This window comes from Ostrinia furnacalis, unplaced genomic scaffold (genome assembly GCF_004193835.3).
Source record: "Ostrinia furnacalis isolate ACB-3 unplaced genomic scaffold, ASM419383v2 OfSCF1491, whole genome shotgun sequence".
Lineage (NCBI taxonomy): Eukaryota > Metazoa > Arthropoda > Insecta > Lepidoptera > Crambidae > Ostrinia > Ostrinia furnacalis.
In genome coordinates, this window is record NW_021131730.1 from 64,396 (window position 1) to 82,834 (window position 18,439).

The 18,439-nt window shown below is 46.0% G+C and overlaps 1 protein-coding gene across 1 annotated transcript; it reads right to left on the reverse strand.

Annotated features, from left to right (window-relative positions):
* On the reverse strand, positions 1-17,281 carry dachs (unconventional myosin-IXb-like dachs). Its single transcript, XM_028304740.1, is given in 12 exon segments — positions 1-189; positions 256-374; positions 377-662; positions 998-1,421; positions 1,530-2,110; positions 2,113-2,583; positions 3,124-3,296; positions 4,124-4,289; positions 4,439-4,581; positions 4,808-5,041; positions 7,605-7,634; positions 17,118-17,281. Coding segments are annotated over 12 exon segments (2,907 nt in total). The 5' UTR covers positions 17,209-17,281.
* Between the last annotated feature and the right edge of the window lie 1,158 nt (positions 17,282-18,439).

Below are 18,439 nucleotides of genomic sequence, written 5' to 3' on the forward strand. Positions count from 1 at the left end.
TTAGGCCCGTACCTGCACGGCCACCAGCCCGCGGCGCGCGGCGCCCACGGCCAGCACGGCGTCGCCGGCGCGCAGCCGCACGCCCGCCTCCTCCCAGTCCGCCGCCAGCGCGCGCTGCTGCGGGTAGCCCAGCTTCACGCCGCCCGCCACCGTGTAGGCGCGCGACGGCGGCAGCGGCGGCGGCCGCTCCTGCAACACGCGCGGGTCAGTCGGGCGGCGCGCGCGGCGCGGCGCTCCGCTCGCGGCGCCACTCACCAGGTCGAGGCCGAACAGCGAGCACGTCTTCTCGACCACGGCCGGGTCGCGCTCGTCGGCCGGCTCGGGCGGCGGCGTGCCGGCGATGGGCGCGGGCCGCGGGCGCGCGGGCGCGCCTGGCGCCGCGCGCGCCGCACGCGCTCCAGCACCTGCCGCATGCCCTCGCTGAGGAACACGTGGCGCTTGCCCAGCGCCCAGCGCACGGCGGCGGGCGAGGCGGGCGCGGGCGGCGCGGCGGCGGCGGCCACGGAGCGCAGCACGCGCGCGCAGGCGTCGGCGCACTCGCGCTCGGCGGCGCGCCGGCCGTACAGCGCGCGGTAGCGGGCGCCGAAGGCGCGGAAGCGCATGCGGTGCGGGTAGCCGCTCGCCATCAGCTGCGCCGTCTCCAGCACCTGCAGCGCGCGCACCTGCGACACGAAATCCGTTGTGAGCTATTTTACATAAATGCCAGTGGTGATGTGGCATTCGTGCGGACCGTTTCACTGTTTATGGTCTCGAAGCAAATAAATGTATTTTGAATTTTAAGTGATTTGAGCAAAATTTTATAAGCATCCAGCTCGGCCGCAGACCACCGACTTTTTGCCGGCCGACAGTCGGGTCGGGCCGATGATCAACATGGACACGTATGAAAGCGCGCACGTTACACCGATTCGGTGTCGGCCGATCTTCACGCGAATCGGAATCGGGCCCGACCGTCGGCCGAGCGAAAGTCGGTCTCCCGGCCGCCGGGTCACACGCCGACCTGCTTGGCGACGGTGTGGCGCTCGAACAGCATGGGCGTCTCGGTGGCGTTGGCGCGCAGGCAGCGCACGAAGTGCGGGCGCGCGTGCACCAGCGTGCGCAGCAGGTTGTCGAGGCGCGTGTGGAAGTCCTGCGTGAGCGTGGAGGCGGGCGCGGCGGCGGCGGCGGCGGTGGGCGAGGCGCGGAAGGCGGCGCCGGCCGGCCCGCCGTGCGCCGCCAGCGCCTTCAGCTCGGCGCCGAACAGGTGCGTGGCGAAGCCGAACTCGCACGTGCGCGTGTCGAAGGCGGCCAGCAGCTCGTCGGGCACGGCGTCGCGGTTGGCGTCCAGGAACTCGGCCGCGTCGTACACCACCTCGCCCGCGTAGTGCCGCACGGCGAAGCGCCGCGCGTGCGGCGGCCGCGCCTCCGCCAGCCGCGGGTGGCCCCTGCGAGACCGACGAGGATCGTCAGTTCGGATCGAACGTTGTGGGATTCAAAACAATGTCGGAACGCCGCGTTCGTCGACGACCGAAGCGGGGCCCGATCGGAGTCACCTGTGAGCGGCCTTGATGCGCGCCACGTACTGCTCGGGCTCGCCGCGCGCGGCGCACTCGGCGTCCAGCGCCGCCAGCAGCCCGCCGCGCAGCGACGACACCAGGTCGATGCACGGCACGTTGTCCACGTAGTCCACCTCCAGCGCGCACTGCACGCCCTCCTCGCGGCACGACTCGGCCGCCGACTTGAACACGTGCGTGTTGTAGAAGTGCTGCATGGTCTCGGCGCACAGGTTGGCGCACAGGTGCTCCAGGCGCGACGGCGCCGCGTCCTCGAAGCCGAACATGTCCAGGATGCCCACGAAGCCGTCGGTGGCGTGGCGCACGGCGTCGTTGAGCGCGGCCATGGAGCGCGCGCCGGCCCGCGAGCGCCCGGCGGCGCGGCGCTCGGGGTGGTGCACGGACTCGTTGGAGTCCGAGCTGAGCGTGCCCAGCGTGGAGCCGCGCTTGAGCGAGTTGGCGCGGCGCACGATGGTGGCCACGGTGCGGCAGTACAGCGCCTTGGCCAGCGCGTCGCGCGCGGCGGCGGCGGCGGGCGCGGTGGCGGGCGCGGCGACGGGCGCGCGGGGCGCGGCGCGCGTGTTGAGGGCGCGGCGCGCGTGGTGAGGCCGCGCAGCAGCGCCGGCGCGGGCACGCCCAGCAGCGCGCCGGCGGCGGCCAGCTCGGCCTCGCCGGCGGGCTCGGCGCCGGCGCCGCCCTCGGCGAAGCCCACGTTGCCGAGCAGCAGCACGGCGGCCAGCACGCGCACGACGTCGAGGAAGGGGATGCCGAGCACGCCGAGGCAGGTCTTCCAGGCCTGGAAGCGCGCGGCGTCCTCGGGCTCGGGCCGGCGGTGCTGCGGCGCGGCCAGGTAGCGCAGGTCCTGCGCCGCGTAGCCGTCCAGGTGCAGGCGGGCGCGCTCGTCGGGCGCCAGGCCGGCCAGCATCTGGTAGAAGATGTGGTAGTTGCGCTCGCCGGGCGGCGGCCGCACGACGCGCGTCTGGTCCAGGAAGTAGCAGTGGATCTTGGTGCGGTACAGCGCGCCGTCCGTCACTTGCACTTCGATGAAGTGACCCTAGACAGTCGCACTACTGTTGAGATCGAAATTCAGAGTGACGCGTCACGTCTGTGATGGGAAAACGAAGGAGAATAAATGCAATATACAGGGTGTGCCAAAAATTTTTGAAAATGGCAACGCTTGATTTCTTGAAAACGATCGAGGCAGGGACACGAGGGTGATGGGAAACTATGCATAATTTCATATATTTTTATTTTTGTATACTAAGCGTAATCCGTTTTCAGCGTTTCAGGGGAGATTTTACACAAAAACTAGGATGTCGTTTCATGAAGTGCTTCATAGTGACTAAAAATGTATAGTATTAAGCACAGTTTTCCATCACCCATCGGTCCCTACCTCGGACCGGTTTTGAATGTGAATGAAGCGTGGCTATTTGCAAAGGTTTTTGACCCAACCTGTATTATAATATTTGAGTTCTGTTCTATTTTAGTGGCAGATACTGTGCATAGAATCAATAATATGCACGGTATCGCTCTAAGTAACGAGAAGGAGCAACGATTCCCTCTGTTCCCCGGCGGGGGCTGCAAGGGCACTCACGATGCGGCTGGAGTGCGAGTTGGCGGCGGTGGCGGCGGCGCCGAGCGAGCGCAGCACGGTGAAGGCGGCGGCCAGGTGCTTGAAGGCGTCGGTCTCGGGCCCGCCGCCCGCCACGTCGAACAGCCGCCGCAGCAGCACCATCGACGCGTACGTCTTCCCGGAACCCGAAACGCCTGTTCGGTGTTGCCGATTCTTAAAACAGCTATTGTTTCTACCTGAGGTGGAATTGTGTAAAGCGATCGTAATCATTTGACAGTTCATAAGTACGATAAGTTAAACAAAGCGTTTGACAGAATAATCGTACGTTATGAACTGTCAAATGCTTACGATTGCTTTACACGATTCCACCTCAGGTCTACCTTGGGAATGTGCAGCGGATCACTGGTACGCAGAATTATTTTTATTTATTTATTTATTTATTTATTAGGTACACCAACAAAGTCACATACACAATACAGTTCATACATTTTAACATGGTTTAACACATGATACGTATATGACCTCAATTACAGGTATACACAGCATTTCTTTTTGCAATGTTAGGGTAATTATACACTATATTATATATATATATATATATATATTTGAATCGTTAAAGAGAGCCAGCTAGAAGTTCAGAGCGGTCAACCTCAGCTGTGATAACTTTTATAGATATGTGATATCAGATATTTATTTATTTATAGATGACAAACAACAACAGGCCCAGGATAGATCCCCGAGGAACGCCGGGATAGTTATCCAGCTGGAAACATAATTGCTCATACCCGGTAACCTACAATCGAGGGAACCGAGGGCCGTCGAGGCATTCACCGGGTCACGATGCGAGGGACATCTCTAAAATTGTGATTGTGACTGATATGACATCAAATTATAATCTGACGGAATTCACAATTTTACGGTGACACACACACCTACCCGCACAGCAGGTGGCATTTTGTCATAATGGCGGTAGTGTGATCGTCGTCATGCGGGGGGTGGGGTGGGGAGGGGGGTGCGTCACCTGAGAGGATGATGGCCTGCGGGTAGCCGGTGTCGGCCTGGTGGCGCACGGCGTCGTGCACGAGGCGCGCCAGCTCGGGCCGCTGCGCGCGCGCCGCCGCCAGCGTCAGCGAGTTGCTCGCGTCCGTGTACGGGTTCACCGCCACCAGGATCGGCCCGATCATCGTCTGGAATCACATTCGTTCGGACGATACGAGAACGGCTCTTCTCAAGTTTCAACGAGTGGACTGAACGTTGTACATTTTGCAAAACGTTCAGTCCGCTCGTCGTACCGATCGAAACGATCCGATCCGGGGCACCAGAAATAGATACATACGTAAAATTTGTTGTGATAAAATCTAGCCTGCAGGGCGCGCACGACCGCGTCCTCGGTGAGCGGCCCGCGCAGGTGGATGAGGTCGTCGACGTCGGCGCCCGCGCCCCCGCCGCCGCAGCCGCCGCTCCCGCGCCATCGCGCTTCTGCAAACGAGCAAACGTCTCTTTTGATCCGACGGAACCCTTTCCGATCGATTCCCAGCCTCGTCCGGCGAGAAGCGGAGCTTCGCGAAGCGAGCCCTTCGAAACACCCCTGCGGCAACGCGGAGGGTACGCGCACGAAAGTCTCAGAAATCCCCTGAGCGGGGATCATCCGAGAGGGTTCGGGAAACGAGCTGAGGTGCGAGCTGATGAGGCGTCGTGTACTGACCGGGCGGCGGAGGGTGCGGGTGCGCGGCGGGCGGCGCGAGGTGCGCGGGCGGCGGGTGCGGCGCGCGCGGCGGCACGGCGGGCTGCGCCTTGCCCGCGCCCGCGCCCGCTGCCGCTGCCGCTCCCGCTGCCGCGCCCGCGCCCACGTGCAGGTGGTTGCGGAGCGTCACCAGCTCCGAGCTGAGGCTCAGCAGCCGTCGCTGCAGGTGCACCGCCTCGTTCGACGATGACGCGTCTAAAAAATGTTATAGATGTAATTACACGGTGCACATTCGAATGCAAATTGTTTATTCTGCAATGCACTTAGTGGTCGATTTCCGTTTAAACAACAACGGTGACAACGTCCAGCGGTCATCACTATTTTCTTCAACGATGCCCCTGATCTGGTGATAAATAATCTATTTCAGAATAAGTATGTAATTTATTTGCATGACACGTATTGATTGACAGGTGATGAATAGTAGGATGGGCAACTCAGGGCAACTCCTACAATGAGCTCCGGCACTCATACCGGGTCTAGATTAGTTACAACTCTTGACATTGTGGACCTAATGCTGCAGAGCACACAGGCCTTCAAAAGCCACAGAGGCCATAATTTACCTACCATGTTTGGGCGCTTTCTTGATGAAGGCTTTTCATAACCTATGGTCGTATTTAAACCACAAATCGCGCAAAATAGCACAATCAAGAGGCTAAGTGCGGCTTCGATTGCCCTGCAAAACTAACTAACCTATGGTCGTGGAAGTATTAAATGAAATGAACAGAGGGCACAAGCCAACTCACACAAGTGAGTTTACATCAAACGTCCTACGCTCTGCGCACTGCGCTCACTAGGAGCGCGTAAAAAAATTATATTAAATGTATGTCGGGTTGTACAGCGCCCCTAGCGGAAACTTTAAAGAACTAAAATTTTCATACATATATTATTTTAACGCGCTCACTAGTGAGGACGTTTGATGTAAGCTCACACTTAGCCCTCAGACTAATAAAATATTGTGGGGCATAAATACAGAATAATTAAAGAAGAAAGTTGTTAGAACTTTTGTGTTCACGTGTGTAACTGGCGTCAACGGGCGCAACACGAGCTCACGTTACATCGTTCCGGAGGAATTTAAAAGCGATGCTAACGAACGCGGAGACGGAATGATCACCTGATTGTATTATTATAATAGTAGGCTGTGGAACCGCGTGCGGGCCACGCGGGGGAGGGAGGGGCGCGGCAACCGGTTGCCCGGCGCACCGGGTGCCCAACTGCGTCTCGACCACTCGAATTGCGCCTTGTACCCAAAAGAATAGAACCCCTTTTAGCGGTTAATAAAATTCCACGGATTGCGTCAAAAACCTTTTTATAGGTACGCAATCGAAGGACACGACTCGCTGCACCCCTGCACCTCCCGCGGACACTTAAAATATTTTGAGATACCTTTCATTGGCCTCACTGACATTAAGCGACCGATTTCTCCTAATGGCAGGAATGGAAGTGGCGCATCGAAGCCCTAGCCTTCCTTTGCCTTTAGGATTTAGGCATGAACTGTGTACTTATCTGGTCTGAACGGACTATATATCGTACCATAGCATAGAAAGATGTTGCGCTAGTTAGATTATAATAATATGCTAGGTAAGTAATCAAAATATCTGTCCATCTCAAGAGTAGTAGTGCCGTTATGTTATTCTGAATTACACTTTACTGTGGGCCAGAATCTCGCATAACTGTAGAGTTTCGGTCGCACATTAGTCTCAATTTATTGCCGAGTGTCTGAGGTGCGGAGCACTACTATCTTCCGAGGTTCCAATATAGCGTTGTTGTAAAGACAACTAAACAAAAAAGCATTAAACAAATTCAAAACAATGTTAAAGGTGGACAGTAATATTTTTGGAAATCTTTGAATGCAGTTCTCTTTCTTTTCAAAAACAAAAAACAAAGGAATGTTTTCTTTGACTAAAATTTTCTTTCTATCTACAATTTTAAGAGTAGGTACTTTCCCTTCAGGTGGCATTACAAAAAAAACCACCCTGTATAATATAGGTAATTATATGAAGTAAAAGCTAGTTTAAATATTTAATACTCTTTGTTCTTTGTTTCTGGCCACGGTAAGCGACAGTGTCACATTATGATGTGACACTGTCTTTACGCCTTTTCATCCGATATTATGATGTCGGATGAAAAGGCGCGGGTTCACACGATAAATTATGCATCAGATAGATAGACGAACACAGCTTTCACAACATTCGTTATTATTACTATATGCAGTCTGCATGTAAGGAAGTAGATATCTACTTTATGCGCAAGTAGATACACGCACACCTACAGAATGCGGCCAGGCCAGAGCACAAGAGCACTGTCCGAGTCCATAGTGGGTACTGCAGCTGCCGCGGCCGCGTCTATTACTGGGGTACACACAACCAATTTATTGCTGCAATATCTTTGAAGCATGCTGTTTATGCCTTTAACAAATAAGATGATACAATGGGTTTCAATATCTCTATCCAACATATTTTTCACGAACTTGCATAATAACATTAAAAATATTCTAAATATTAATTTAACAATGCATAGAAGAACCGAACGCCTTTTAAAAAAAAAGTAATTTGTTACTAACACTAATATATGGATTATTCTGATGCAAAATAAGTGTACTTTTACCCCCTTACTATTAATAAAAAATGACGTCGAGCACTGTTTTAAATTACGTTTGGTATGGAAATATAATTTAAAACTGCTGTTTAAAAGGGAGTTGAAATGACTCCACTAATATTGCGGGTGTACCTACATGGACATGGGCGGCGGCATTGCTTACCATCAGGTGATCCATCTGCTCGTCTGCCACCTATCACATAAAAAAACGAGTGTGTAATTTTTTATTAGTAAGGGCACAGATTACTAATAAGTTACTGTAAGGGGGTTATTAATTAGTGTACTTTGTGTTATAAAGTGCAGTGAAGTGATAAAATATAAACATTGAAACAGTGAATTTCGAGCGCGCATCGAGCGTCAAGCGGGTTGCCGTGTGTGAACAACTAATTCGCTTTGGACCCGATGGAGTCTTGAAACCTGCTGTCTCCACTGAATCCAAAAACTGTGGAACTAAAAGATCAGTCGTTCGGTTTATACGTCATCTTCCTATTTTGCACGTGACATTAGCATTAATAAATCTCAGAAGTTTGATTGCCATTATACGAGAAGAAGAAGACTTAAGTCGTGGTGTGAAATCAGCTGTTGTCGTATAAGTATTTGTGTAATATGAGCTTAATTGCGCAAAAAGCTCAAGCGCTGCGCGTATGTATGGCGTTTCCGGCGGCATTCAGTTCAGAGCTGACTACCAGTACCAACCGTAGTCATTGTTTAAAAAGTGTATGATCTAAATGAAGTTGGAATGTAAGTAGGTATTTATTTATCTCACAATTATCTACATAGGTACCTACTCGTATTAGTCGTAGTCAGTATCGACGTCGAGCATCACAAACGCGCATGTATCTACGATTTTTTAATATTTTGTTGGGTTCTTTGAGAGAAGTTTACACCCAAGTTTGCAACCTTGAAAACCTTGTGCTACTCCGATGGTGCTCGAAAAACTGGGAAATTTTGGCACTTTTTGGTCTAATTCTCACAAACTACGACAAATATATTTGGACAAAGTGATTCGGGAGCCCTTGAAAGTCCATTAATTTAAGGCGATAGNTTAAATTGTGCCAGTTTAAGCCCAACCGTAGCTCCTAACACCAATCTTTTCACAAGATGTCAGAAAAATAAATTGGGCGTAATTTTTTTGGACCTCCCTTGAGATATTTAAGTATAGAAAATATTTATTAATGTTGGAAAACGTACAAAAAATACAAGAACGCAGGCAAGCTCGGTGTACGACCGCGCGACGCGGGGCGCTTTTACTTTAATGCGCGCACGCGCCCGGTGCGGTTACCTAGAATACCAATGAAGCGTGCGTGCTGCTCTAGGGCGGAACAAATATATTGCGTAATATTCTGATTCTATTTTGACAATCTTTAAAAACGAAAGAAAAAAATAAAATTATTATTGAATAAACAAAAAATAAAAACAAGACAACTTCACAAATTATGCAGTTGGAGGCAATTTGTGAAATTGTCTTGCTTTATATTTTTAGTTAATTTTTACGCAGTTGGGTTTTTGTTTAACGACGCCTCTCACGCTAAAATCGGTAAAGCCGTTTAGGCTGTAGGTCGTCTCTGGTAGTAGTGACGGGCATAGCTGGGCATTAACTCGTTAATCGTTAATTAACGAAGTTAACTTAACATTTATATTAACGGATTAACTTTAAAAAAAAATAACGAACTCGTTAACTCCCGTTAAATTATCCTAAGTCCGTTAATCGTTAATCTATAAATGGATTTAGAACTGTTTTTCAATGGGACGACTTCTGAACCTCAGCGAGATCAATACGTGAATTAGGCTGGTCTGATGATGGAATCAGGAGGTGGCCATATGAATCCCTAAACGAAACGGTGGAAACTTATCGAATTTGGGTTCGTTGGATTTGTCTTTTCGAGCACTTTGGTGCTAAATTGTATTGTAATTGTACCAAGGCTCTGAGATTGAGATACAACTAAAAAGTGTAAAATAAAATTATAATAAAATAAAACTTTTTTTAAAAACAAGCTTTTATTCTGAAATGCAGTTGTACTAAAATGAAAAAAATATTTGTATGCAAGGTTCAAATAATTTCGAAAGCTTGTAGCGCAAACATAAAAGAGGAATAAATTCCATGCGCGATACAAGCTTTCGAAATTATTTTAACTTTGCATACATTTTTTTTTTATTATCACGTGTTAACGCATTAACGATTAACGTTAACTTGCGTTAAATCTTCCGAAATGTAATGTTTTAATGTTTAACGAAGTTAATTTTTTTAGTAACGGTTTAACGATTAACGAAGTTAACCATTTGATTAACGGTGCCCAGCTATGGTGACTGGTGCATATACTCGTAAGAGCTCTTAAATATAATCTACACGAAAACTTCGTATCGTAGAAAGAAACTCACGTTGCAGTCCTTCATCTAAGTTGCACCCATTTTTAGATAGTTAAAGATGGCGATATCACATTGTATTTATGTGTAAGATCGTTATGAAGAAAACACTTTTTCAACTCTTTGGAACAGTCAGTGTATCACAGAAACGCTGACTCTTAGGAGAAAGTGTAAAGTCAATTTTTATAGATACTACTTAATTGCATTCTCTTATGCTCTAAAATATTGTCCTACATATTTTAATGATATAACTTAGGTACCGTTTGGTTGAAAATCGCTAAAACTCGTATTTTTAAACCAGGACTTAGAAATATTTTTTAGGACATGCCGGATCGATGGGTAGGTACTTTTCACATTTCATTCATAATAGTGCTCCGAACATTCGAACCAATTTTCAGCTTTATGCAATTTGGGCCCTATTTGAAAAGGGCGTGAATAAAATTTCTACTAAATAGGTATTTATCCGTAGACAACCGCTAAAAATTTTACAAAACTTTACCCCTAAGAGGGTAAAACTAGGTCCACGCGTATTAAGTCGTGGACGCCCGCTAGTATTTCATAAAACTACTAGCTTTTGCCCGCGGTTTCACCCGCGTGAAATTTAGTTTGTCACAGATCGTCATAAATTATAGCCTATATATTATTATGGGTTATAAACAATAATATGTACTGTAAAGTTTAATCAAAATCCGTTCAGTAGTTTTTGCGTGAAAGAGTAACAAACATCCAGACATCCCAACTTTCGCATTTATAATATTAGTAGGATATTTGGTTTCTGAAAAAATCGCAAAAATGTGTTATGGAAAAATGAATTTCAGTTAGATTCTCGAATATTATAATTTTGAAATAAGACCAACGATTCACATCATTTAAAACGTGGGAAACTTAGAACTGTAGATGCAGGAACCGGAAAATATGTAGAAACGGTCATAGCGGGATCACAGAGAACGGAAGCTGCGGCAATGGAGCAAGTCGCTCTTATAGTCGTCCAACACTGAACCGTCCCAGCTATGACATTGTCGGCAGGGTGCTACATCAATAGGTACTGGATTAATAGTTCCCATATTTGCGTTAGACAACCATATATGTCATTCACAGGAGGGCGCTATTATCAATCCAATACTGGGTTATTAGTTCCGATTTCTGCCCCTTGACGTTTCAGAACGTTAATTTGACTATAATAGTTTACAGTCATGTTGGCGCAGGAGATCTCGCACAAGCAATAAGCGTGAAATACAAGAACAGAGTTAGGTATCACGTCATCTTAAACTTCAAATAAAAATCTGTCCGGCTCGGCCGGCACCCTCCTCGGAGCATGAGCACCACGCAGGCCGCGCACCTTCTCTCTAACCTCTATCCATGCGAGATCTTTTCTATTATGTGAACCTTACTTTCATTACGATTGTCGTTATGGGAAACATTGTGAGTAAGTATTGTTAAAGAAGACGTCATAGTTAAAGACTCAAGTCCGACATGTTTACGTAGGTAAATCGAACACTTTTTATGCCGAAATCTCGATATCGGGATCATTAACGTCTCAGTTTTACTGATTGAGTCATTCCTAATTTGGCAACTGTTTGCAGTCACCCTGACAATTTTGACTTTGATTCAAGCACTATTTTTAATAGTCTATACCTATCATACAAATAAAAAAAAATTTACTTCGACTAACGTATTACGTTGCTTTGTTTTTTCGTTCGTTCATCACCGGGGCTAGCCAACTTCGGATACGACTGGGTCCTGCGCGGCGCCATCCTCGTTTATCTACGTTTCATCAGGACACAATTACATACCTAACTAAGCCTTGACGGGTATCCTAGTAAAAATCCTTAAAAAACTTTTTAATTTTGCGCCAATACACTTATTTATGTGTGAGCCACTAAGAATCTTAGGACAGGAAAATTTTAGTAATAGGGTCCCGTTTTAAGTCTTTGTAGAGTAGGGATATATCTTGTAGGGACTGGGTAAATTTTGTATGGGCCGTGTGACCTGTCTTCATACTCATCAAACACTTTGTAAATAGGTAAGATAATGCTTCTAACGTTGTGAAACGGGCGGAATCACCAAACCGTTGGTCACGTGTCCGATAGGCGAAGTGGCCGAGGTTGACGATCTAAGAACCCGTATGCGCCGGACGCGCGCGGGCGGTGCGGGTGCCCGCGGCTGACTCAGAGCACTCAGAGCGGCCGCGACCGCGAGGCATCCGGATTCCGGAACTGCATACTTTTTCGTTGAAAGCGAAGTGCGCGCACAAGGAAACGGAGGAGTCCCCGAGCGCGAGGATCACAGTGTGTTGCTGTGTCAATGTTTTACAAATAAATTATTTAATTTGATTTCAGGTCGTTAATTATGATGTTTTCAACTAAAAAAAAATTACTAATAGGACAGGAATTTAGTTCTTTAGGTTAAGAAGGACGTGTAAGTGAACAACCACATACACACTAATCCGCCTTAAGGCATTTAAAAGTCCTAACGTTACGTTTTTATAATGTCAAAAGAAAGAATATTTATGAAAGTAGGTATACTCGTATTTTATACAAACGAAAAGCAAAATCTTAATCGCGTGGGGCGATTTCATTTCGACATTACACAAAATTGTATTGAGGATCCCTCAAGTAAAATTAATGAATACTTTGTAACAGTGGTTTATTTCAATAGGACCACTTACACCTCGCAGGTGAGATGCAGCAGGTATAGGTATGTGCATCGCCCAGCACAAACACCAAAAATACGATGAAGCAATTAATATCCCACCAAAAACATTCTGTAAAAACTAGCCAAGTCTCGATGGAGCTGCTTGTTTATCTCTAAAAAGTAATGAAATCTAGACAAAGTCGTGCCAAGTCTATGGTTCCTTACTGCAATTTCTTTATTATTATAGTTAGTGTTGTGTGACTTGGCCGTTGAAGGGTACAAAACCAGGTGTTCCATGACACCATTGCACCAATCTGTCGCCAGAACCGCTACCCATTCACGATGGAAAATTGCCACTTGGAAAACGTTGATTCAATAACCAGTCAAGTAGGCTTGATAAAGCTGCGTATTTCAATTATACTTTGTATGATTATCTTATAAAGATTGTTCAACGGCCAAGTCATAAAACATTAACTATAATAATAAAGAAATTGCAGTAAGGAACCATAGACTTGGCACGACTTTGTCTAGATTTCATTACTTTTTAGAGATAAACAAGCAGCTCCATCGAGACTTGGCTAGTTTTTACAGAATGTTTTTGGTGGGATTTCACTTCTTTTTGTAGAAAGTGGAATAATTATTTAACGTCGTCGTCTTTTCTTTTATAATTATCGACATTTTTTTTACGATATTTAACACAAATAAACTCAACGACCTTTAAAATGGACAACAAAGCAGAAGTTGTATTAATAACTTAACCTTAGCCAACCTCACCATATAATAAACGAAATTCAAATATTTACACAACACTCAACTTAATCGACGGGGGGATCTAGAAAGGAAATAAAATCTGGACACCGCGGTGCAGAAAAATGACGCTCAAAGTGCTAGCGCCATCTAGCGGTGAGCGGTATAGGCGAACACCACGGTGCCGGTGTGGCGCTAGTAGTATTGATTATGAATGTTACTCCAGATTTTCGATTTTCCTAGTTTTTATAGTTTTCTCTTTATGTGGCCATTAAACCCTAACTCTGTACCAAATTTCAACTCTCTGAGTTGATAGGAAGTACTAGTTCTATTTTGATGATCATCAGTGAGTGAGTGAGTGTCGTAAATGCGAAACTTTGCTTTCGCATAACTTCGGAACTAAATGACCTACAGAGTTGAAATTTTGGATTTTAAATATGTGATTATAGCTTACTAGATGACGAAAATTTCAGCGTTCTGGTCTTATCCAGAGGTTCTCAAATAGAGGCCTGAAAATGCGGCGAAATGGTTCCAGTAAAGGATGGTACGGCAGTGTTTGCTTCGCGCTCGACTTGGCGGGGGCACTACCGTGCCCCCAGATCACAAAACAGCTCTATCTGATGACATTTACACCAAAACGCGAAAATTTTAATTTGAGCTTTAGTCTGTTCAGCAGTATGACAAAAATTAAAATTGTTCAGTCAGCGTCAGATAAAACGAAGCGTCTTTAAGATAGCCAAAATGATCTGATATTCAATATTTCATATTAAATGTAACCAGTCAAAGTAAGCATATCGTTTGAGGCACCCAAAGTAGTCAAATATCTTAGTAACAGTAGAATGGATTTAATTAGAAAAAAAAACATATCTTTTTTCACTTCTTTTTCAGTTATTTTCCAACACAAGAAAAACCAGGTCATTAAAGTATGTTTTATTTGCATTGTATTATTAGTATTTGAGCTATTCTACAAAACGAATGTAAAATTAGTCTACTTCTATTAGTTTCGAAGCTATTGTTGAACAAAGATACCCCTTCCCAGCGGTTCCATGGAGCTTTTAACATGTGAAAATGCCTGAAAGAATCACACAACCTATTCCGACTACATGACTAGCGGCGCTATGGAACCGCTGGGAAGATTGCTGGGAAGGGGTATCATTGTTCAACAATTTAAACTTATGGACATGCTGACAGCTCATATAAAATTGTGAACAGTCTTGCCACTGTCTTGCCAACATAAAATATATTGACTACTTTACGCGCCTCAAACAATAATAATATGCTTACTTTGACTGGTTACATTTATAGGAAATATTGAATATCAGATCATTTTGGCTATTTTAGACGCTTCGATCTAAAAAAAAATAGATCGGCGAGCCTAAGTGTTCCCTAAAAATAAGTCTGTGTTATTCGTTGATGGAAGCCGTATGTTTGTTAATGAATAAAATAAATAAATCATACGGTGACATTATTACACTACCCGCGCTGTGCCTGCTCTGAGCGCACACGAAGCGCGTTGATGTCTTTCGTACGGAGCGTTGTGTCACCTGGCGCGCACATAATATTAATAATTAATTATGAGCTTTATCTAAAAGAAATTTACATGAGATATATTATTATGTGTATAATGTGTAATATTTTTACTAAAATAACTGAAGTTCAAAAAGTATAATGTAGAACGTGTCAGTTTAATAGTGCACTATAGTCCGATTTTTAATTCGACGGAATTCTGACAGCTGTCATTTTTTGACAATTCAGATGTAATAAGCCTTTTTTGCTTTGAATTAATAATAAATAATATGAAATGAAATTTCATCAAGTACAACTTACAAGTATGTACTATTGTTTGTTTTGTCAATTCAATGTACACTAATTATTATGTACATTTTAGAGATTAAATAGAAAAAAAACGTGTTTTAACACAGTAAAACAACATATTATCATAAACGAAAATATGTATTGATCATCAATAATCATTATCGTCGTCATAATCAACTTGCATTATAAAATTGGCATCTTGTTACATTGGTTATTTTATGAAGCTAAGATTTTATTAACAAAAGGATTTTCATAAAAAAGGTTTGTAACCCATGGATTATTGGCCAGGGAGTCCAGTAATAGAAAAATAATTTCCCAATTTTTTTTGTAACTTCAAAAATATGATAATAAAAATTCAAATAACCATTTGGAAATGATCAGTACATTTTTAAACCTTAGTTTTTCAAGTGAAACCTTAAATTCAAGAAAGGATTATTTTTTAATTTGTGAAAATGCTCTCCATTCATAATGGGAATGTTTCAATGTTGACAACACTTCTGAAATGTCAAAATTCCGTCGAATTAAAAATCAGAGTATAGAGAAACATTACGACGGTCATAAAAGCGCATCGCCGCGCCGCGTCGCGCAAAAACCGGCGCGCGTGGCTCCTGCGCTGCGCCCGCTTTGCACACGACTCTATTAATTTTTTGCGAAATCTAACATGATGTATCGCCACGAGGACGCGCTACAAAAACTGAAGAGCGCTGAATCTGAATAGTTCCCGAGAGCAGGAGCCACTTGCGCTCGGCGGGTACTACGTACGTACGACCGACGCGATCATGTATGAATGTATGTGTGATATCCTCACAAATCCTCGTCTAAATCAATTTAAACAATATTTAAAAAGGTAAGTAACCAAAAAGCAGGTAAATAAGTATGTAGTTTAGGACGGAAGGCTCAAGAACTGATACACTGGTCCGACAGGTCCGTTATTATAAATGCGGTCATCATAACAAATTGATATAATATAGTAAATAGAAAACGTTTGGCTGTTTAATAACAATTCTCATTATCAATTTTTAAACAGACAGCTGGTTAGGCGAACTCCGTACCGCTCTGACAACTAATGTGTGACATGAGATGTTAATTGCGTAAAATGGCAATTAGATTAGATGGTTGGGGAGGTCGCTGTGGGCCGTCATATCCCAGACTTGCCCCCCTAGAAAAAATGCACTTTTTGATCGAATCGACAATGGAATCCGTCAAAACTCCATACAAAAAAAAGGCTTCGATCACTTTCGTGGTTTGCGCTCATAATGTGCACTTTGTCTAGACCTATTGGCCATAAACAAAGTAAGAGGAAGAAGATTAGATGGACTAAAGAAGCCTGATTTGTGATGATGAATATAAATTGAGCTTAACGTGCCAAACGGCATTTACAATGTATAGGTCAATTTATCTGTTCAAAAAAAATCTTTGTGTTTTGGCTGTTTATATCTACAATACCGGAAAGTAATGGGTTAGTGTCATTGCCTTCCCCGGGGGCCAGGCGGCCAGGCAGGCAGGGGGGGCAGCCGTCGCATTGTTTGGGCGGTTCAAAGGTGACGGCGCCGCGCTACCTGCCCCTGCGCAGGTACTCCCGCCCCGCCCCGCGCACCTGCCGAGCCCCTGTCTATGACGTGCCGTTAGCCGCGCAGCCTCCAATGCAGTTTTGCGTAACATCGCTTATGTACTAAATATGCATCCTCGGACCCGACGCTCGCGCCGCCTAACTGTACGATAACCCCTGGCCCCGGTCGTGCGAGCCCGCACACGATTCCTACATTTAAGACATCGGATGAGAACACCTACGAACATTCACTCTTTACTCCGCGATCAACAAACCCTACAAAAATGTTGATACAATATACTCTACCTCTGTGATTTTCGGGAGTATAATTTGGAATTTAAACTATTCCGTAGCGTAGTAGATGTACCTACACCAATATGAGGGGGTTTATGCATAATCAAATTAACGGAACCGCAATCCTTGAGCTTTCGATGTGTACAGCTCGGGCGTACGTTACGCACACACAAGCACAGCCTAAACGTCGGAGCTTTCAAGAGTGGAACACGAGATAACGAGTAACAATGATCACGGCGGCGCGTGCGGCGGGGAGGGGCCGCGGGCGCTCACCTTGCAGCTTTTTCTCCGTCTCCCAGAACTTCTGCAGCTCGGTGAAGTACTTGTCGAGGATGAACACCTTGGAGAGGCCGAGCGTGGCCATGGCGGGCGCCGCGCTCGCATCACAGTCTGCGGCCGCGCCGCTCCGGGCGATTCGGCGAGCACTCGCGCGCGCGTCTGCCTCGCTACTGCCGCGCCCGCGCCGCCGCCGGCCCGCCGCCCGCCGCCCCGCCCCCGCCCCCCGGCCGCCCGCTGAGCGCTAGAAACGCTCCTGAACATTTGGTAGACGACCTCGATATCCCAGAAAGGAAATGCAATGTCACAGCCAAGTCGCATCACCGTGGTATTTCAAAACGCCTTCTTATAATATTGATGGAATGCGATTAATACGACATGCCTACATAGATGTGGCCTCTGATATTAAATCAAAACACCTAACACAATTCTCTTTCTGAGCCATTCGTTTTGAGTAGCGATTGAGCGCGCTCCAGAGATAGGGTAAAAGTTCATTTCGTACATTAAGCGGGCGCGGGCGATGTGAGCAGTGTCGAGCAACGGAGGCTGCGCGCACGCCGGCGATATAGATAGTGCGGGGGTGCGAGGTGCAGGGAGAGAAGAAACTGGTTTGTTTATTTGTAAGCTCGCGCCGAAAGCTAAGCGCAAGTAGGTACTTACCGCCTTACGAGGCATTTCCCAATTCCAATTGAAATCTAACGTTATCTTCCTATTTCTAGCAGACTCTACGTGCATTTGCGCATGTTATGGAAAATGCTTCTGTGGTAAGGGGTCTGTCAATCAGTTGTAAGTTACATAAGAATTATTATTCCGTGGTACCTATAATAGTTAATTCCACGGGGTGTACGATACTGGACCATAGAGATATTAATGTGCTGAGCGCTGCGGGCGCGGATGTCGCCGCTGCGGGGCGCGGTGTCGCTCTACGGAAACGACTTCGATTCGGTTTTTAAAGACGAGGTCTATGGTCCCAATAAATCGATTTTTGCTATGATAAGTAATTAACAAGTTGTAATTTATTCTATGGTTCTAATTAGTTACGTGGGATGAATAAATTCCTTGAGAATTTTAGCGCTTAACATCGTTGACATTGTAGGTAGGTAGGTACTATTAAGTTTCTACCATAACATTTTTTAAGTATTATAATTGAATTAAATGATAAATTAAAGCCCATAAATCCTAGTTGCAACATTTTCAATTTTAAAACAATTAACTTTTTTATGTCAATACACTTTTACTTCTTTTATTTATTATTAAAATCAATTTAATCATGTCAGAAGAAAATAAGTTGGTGGCCATGTGGCCATAGTAAAAGCTCT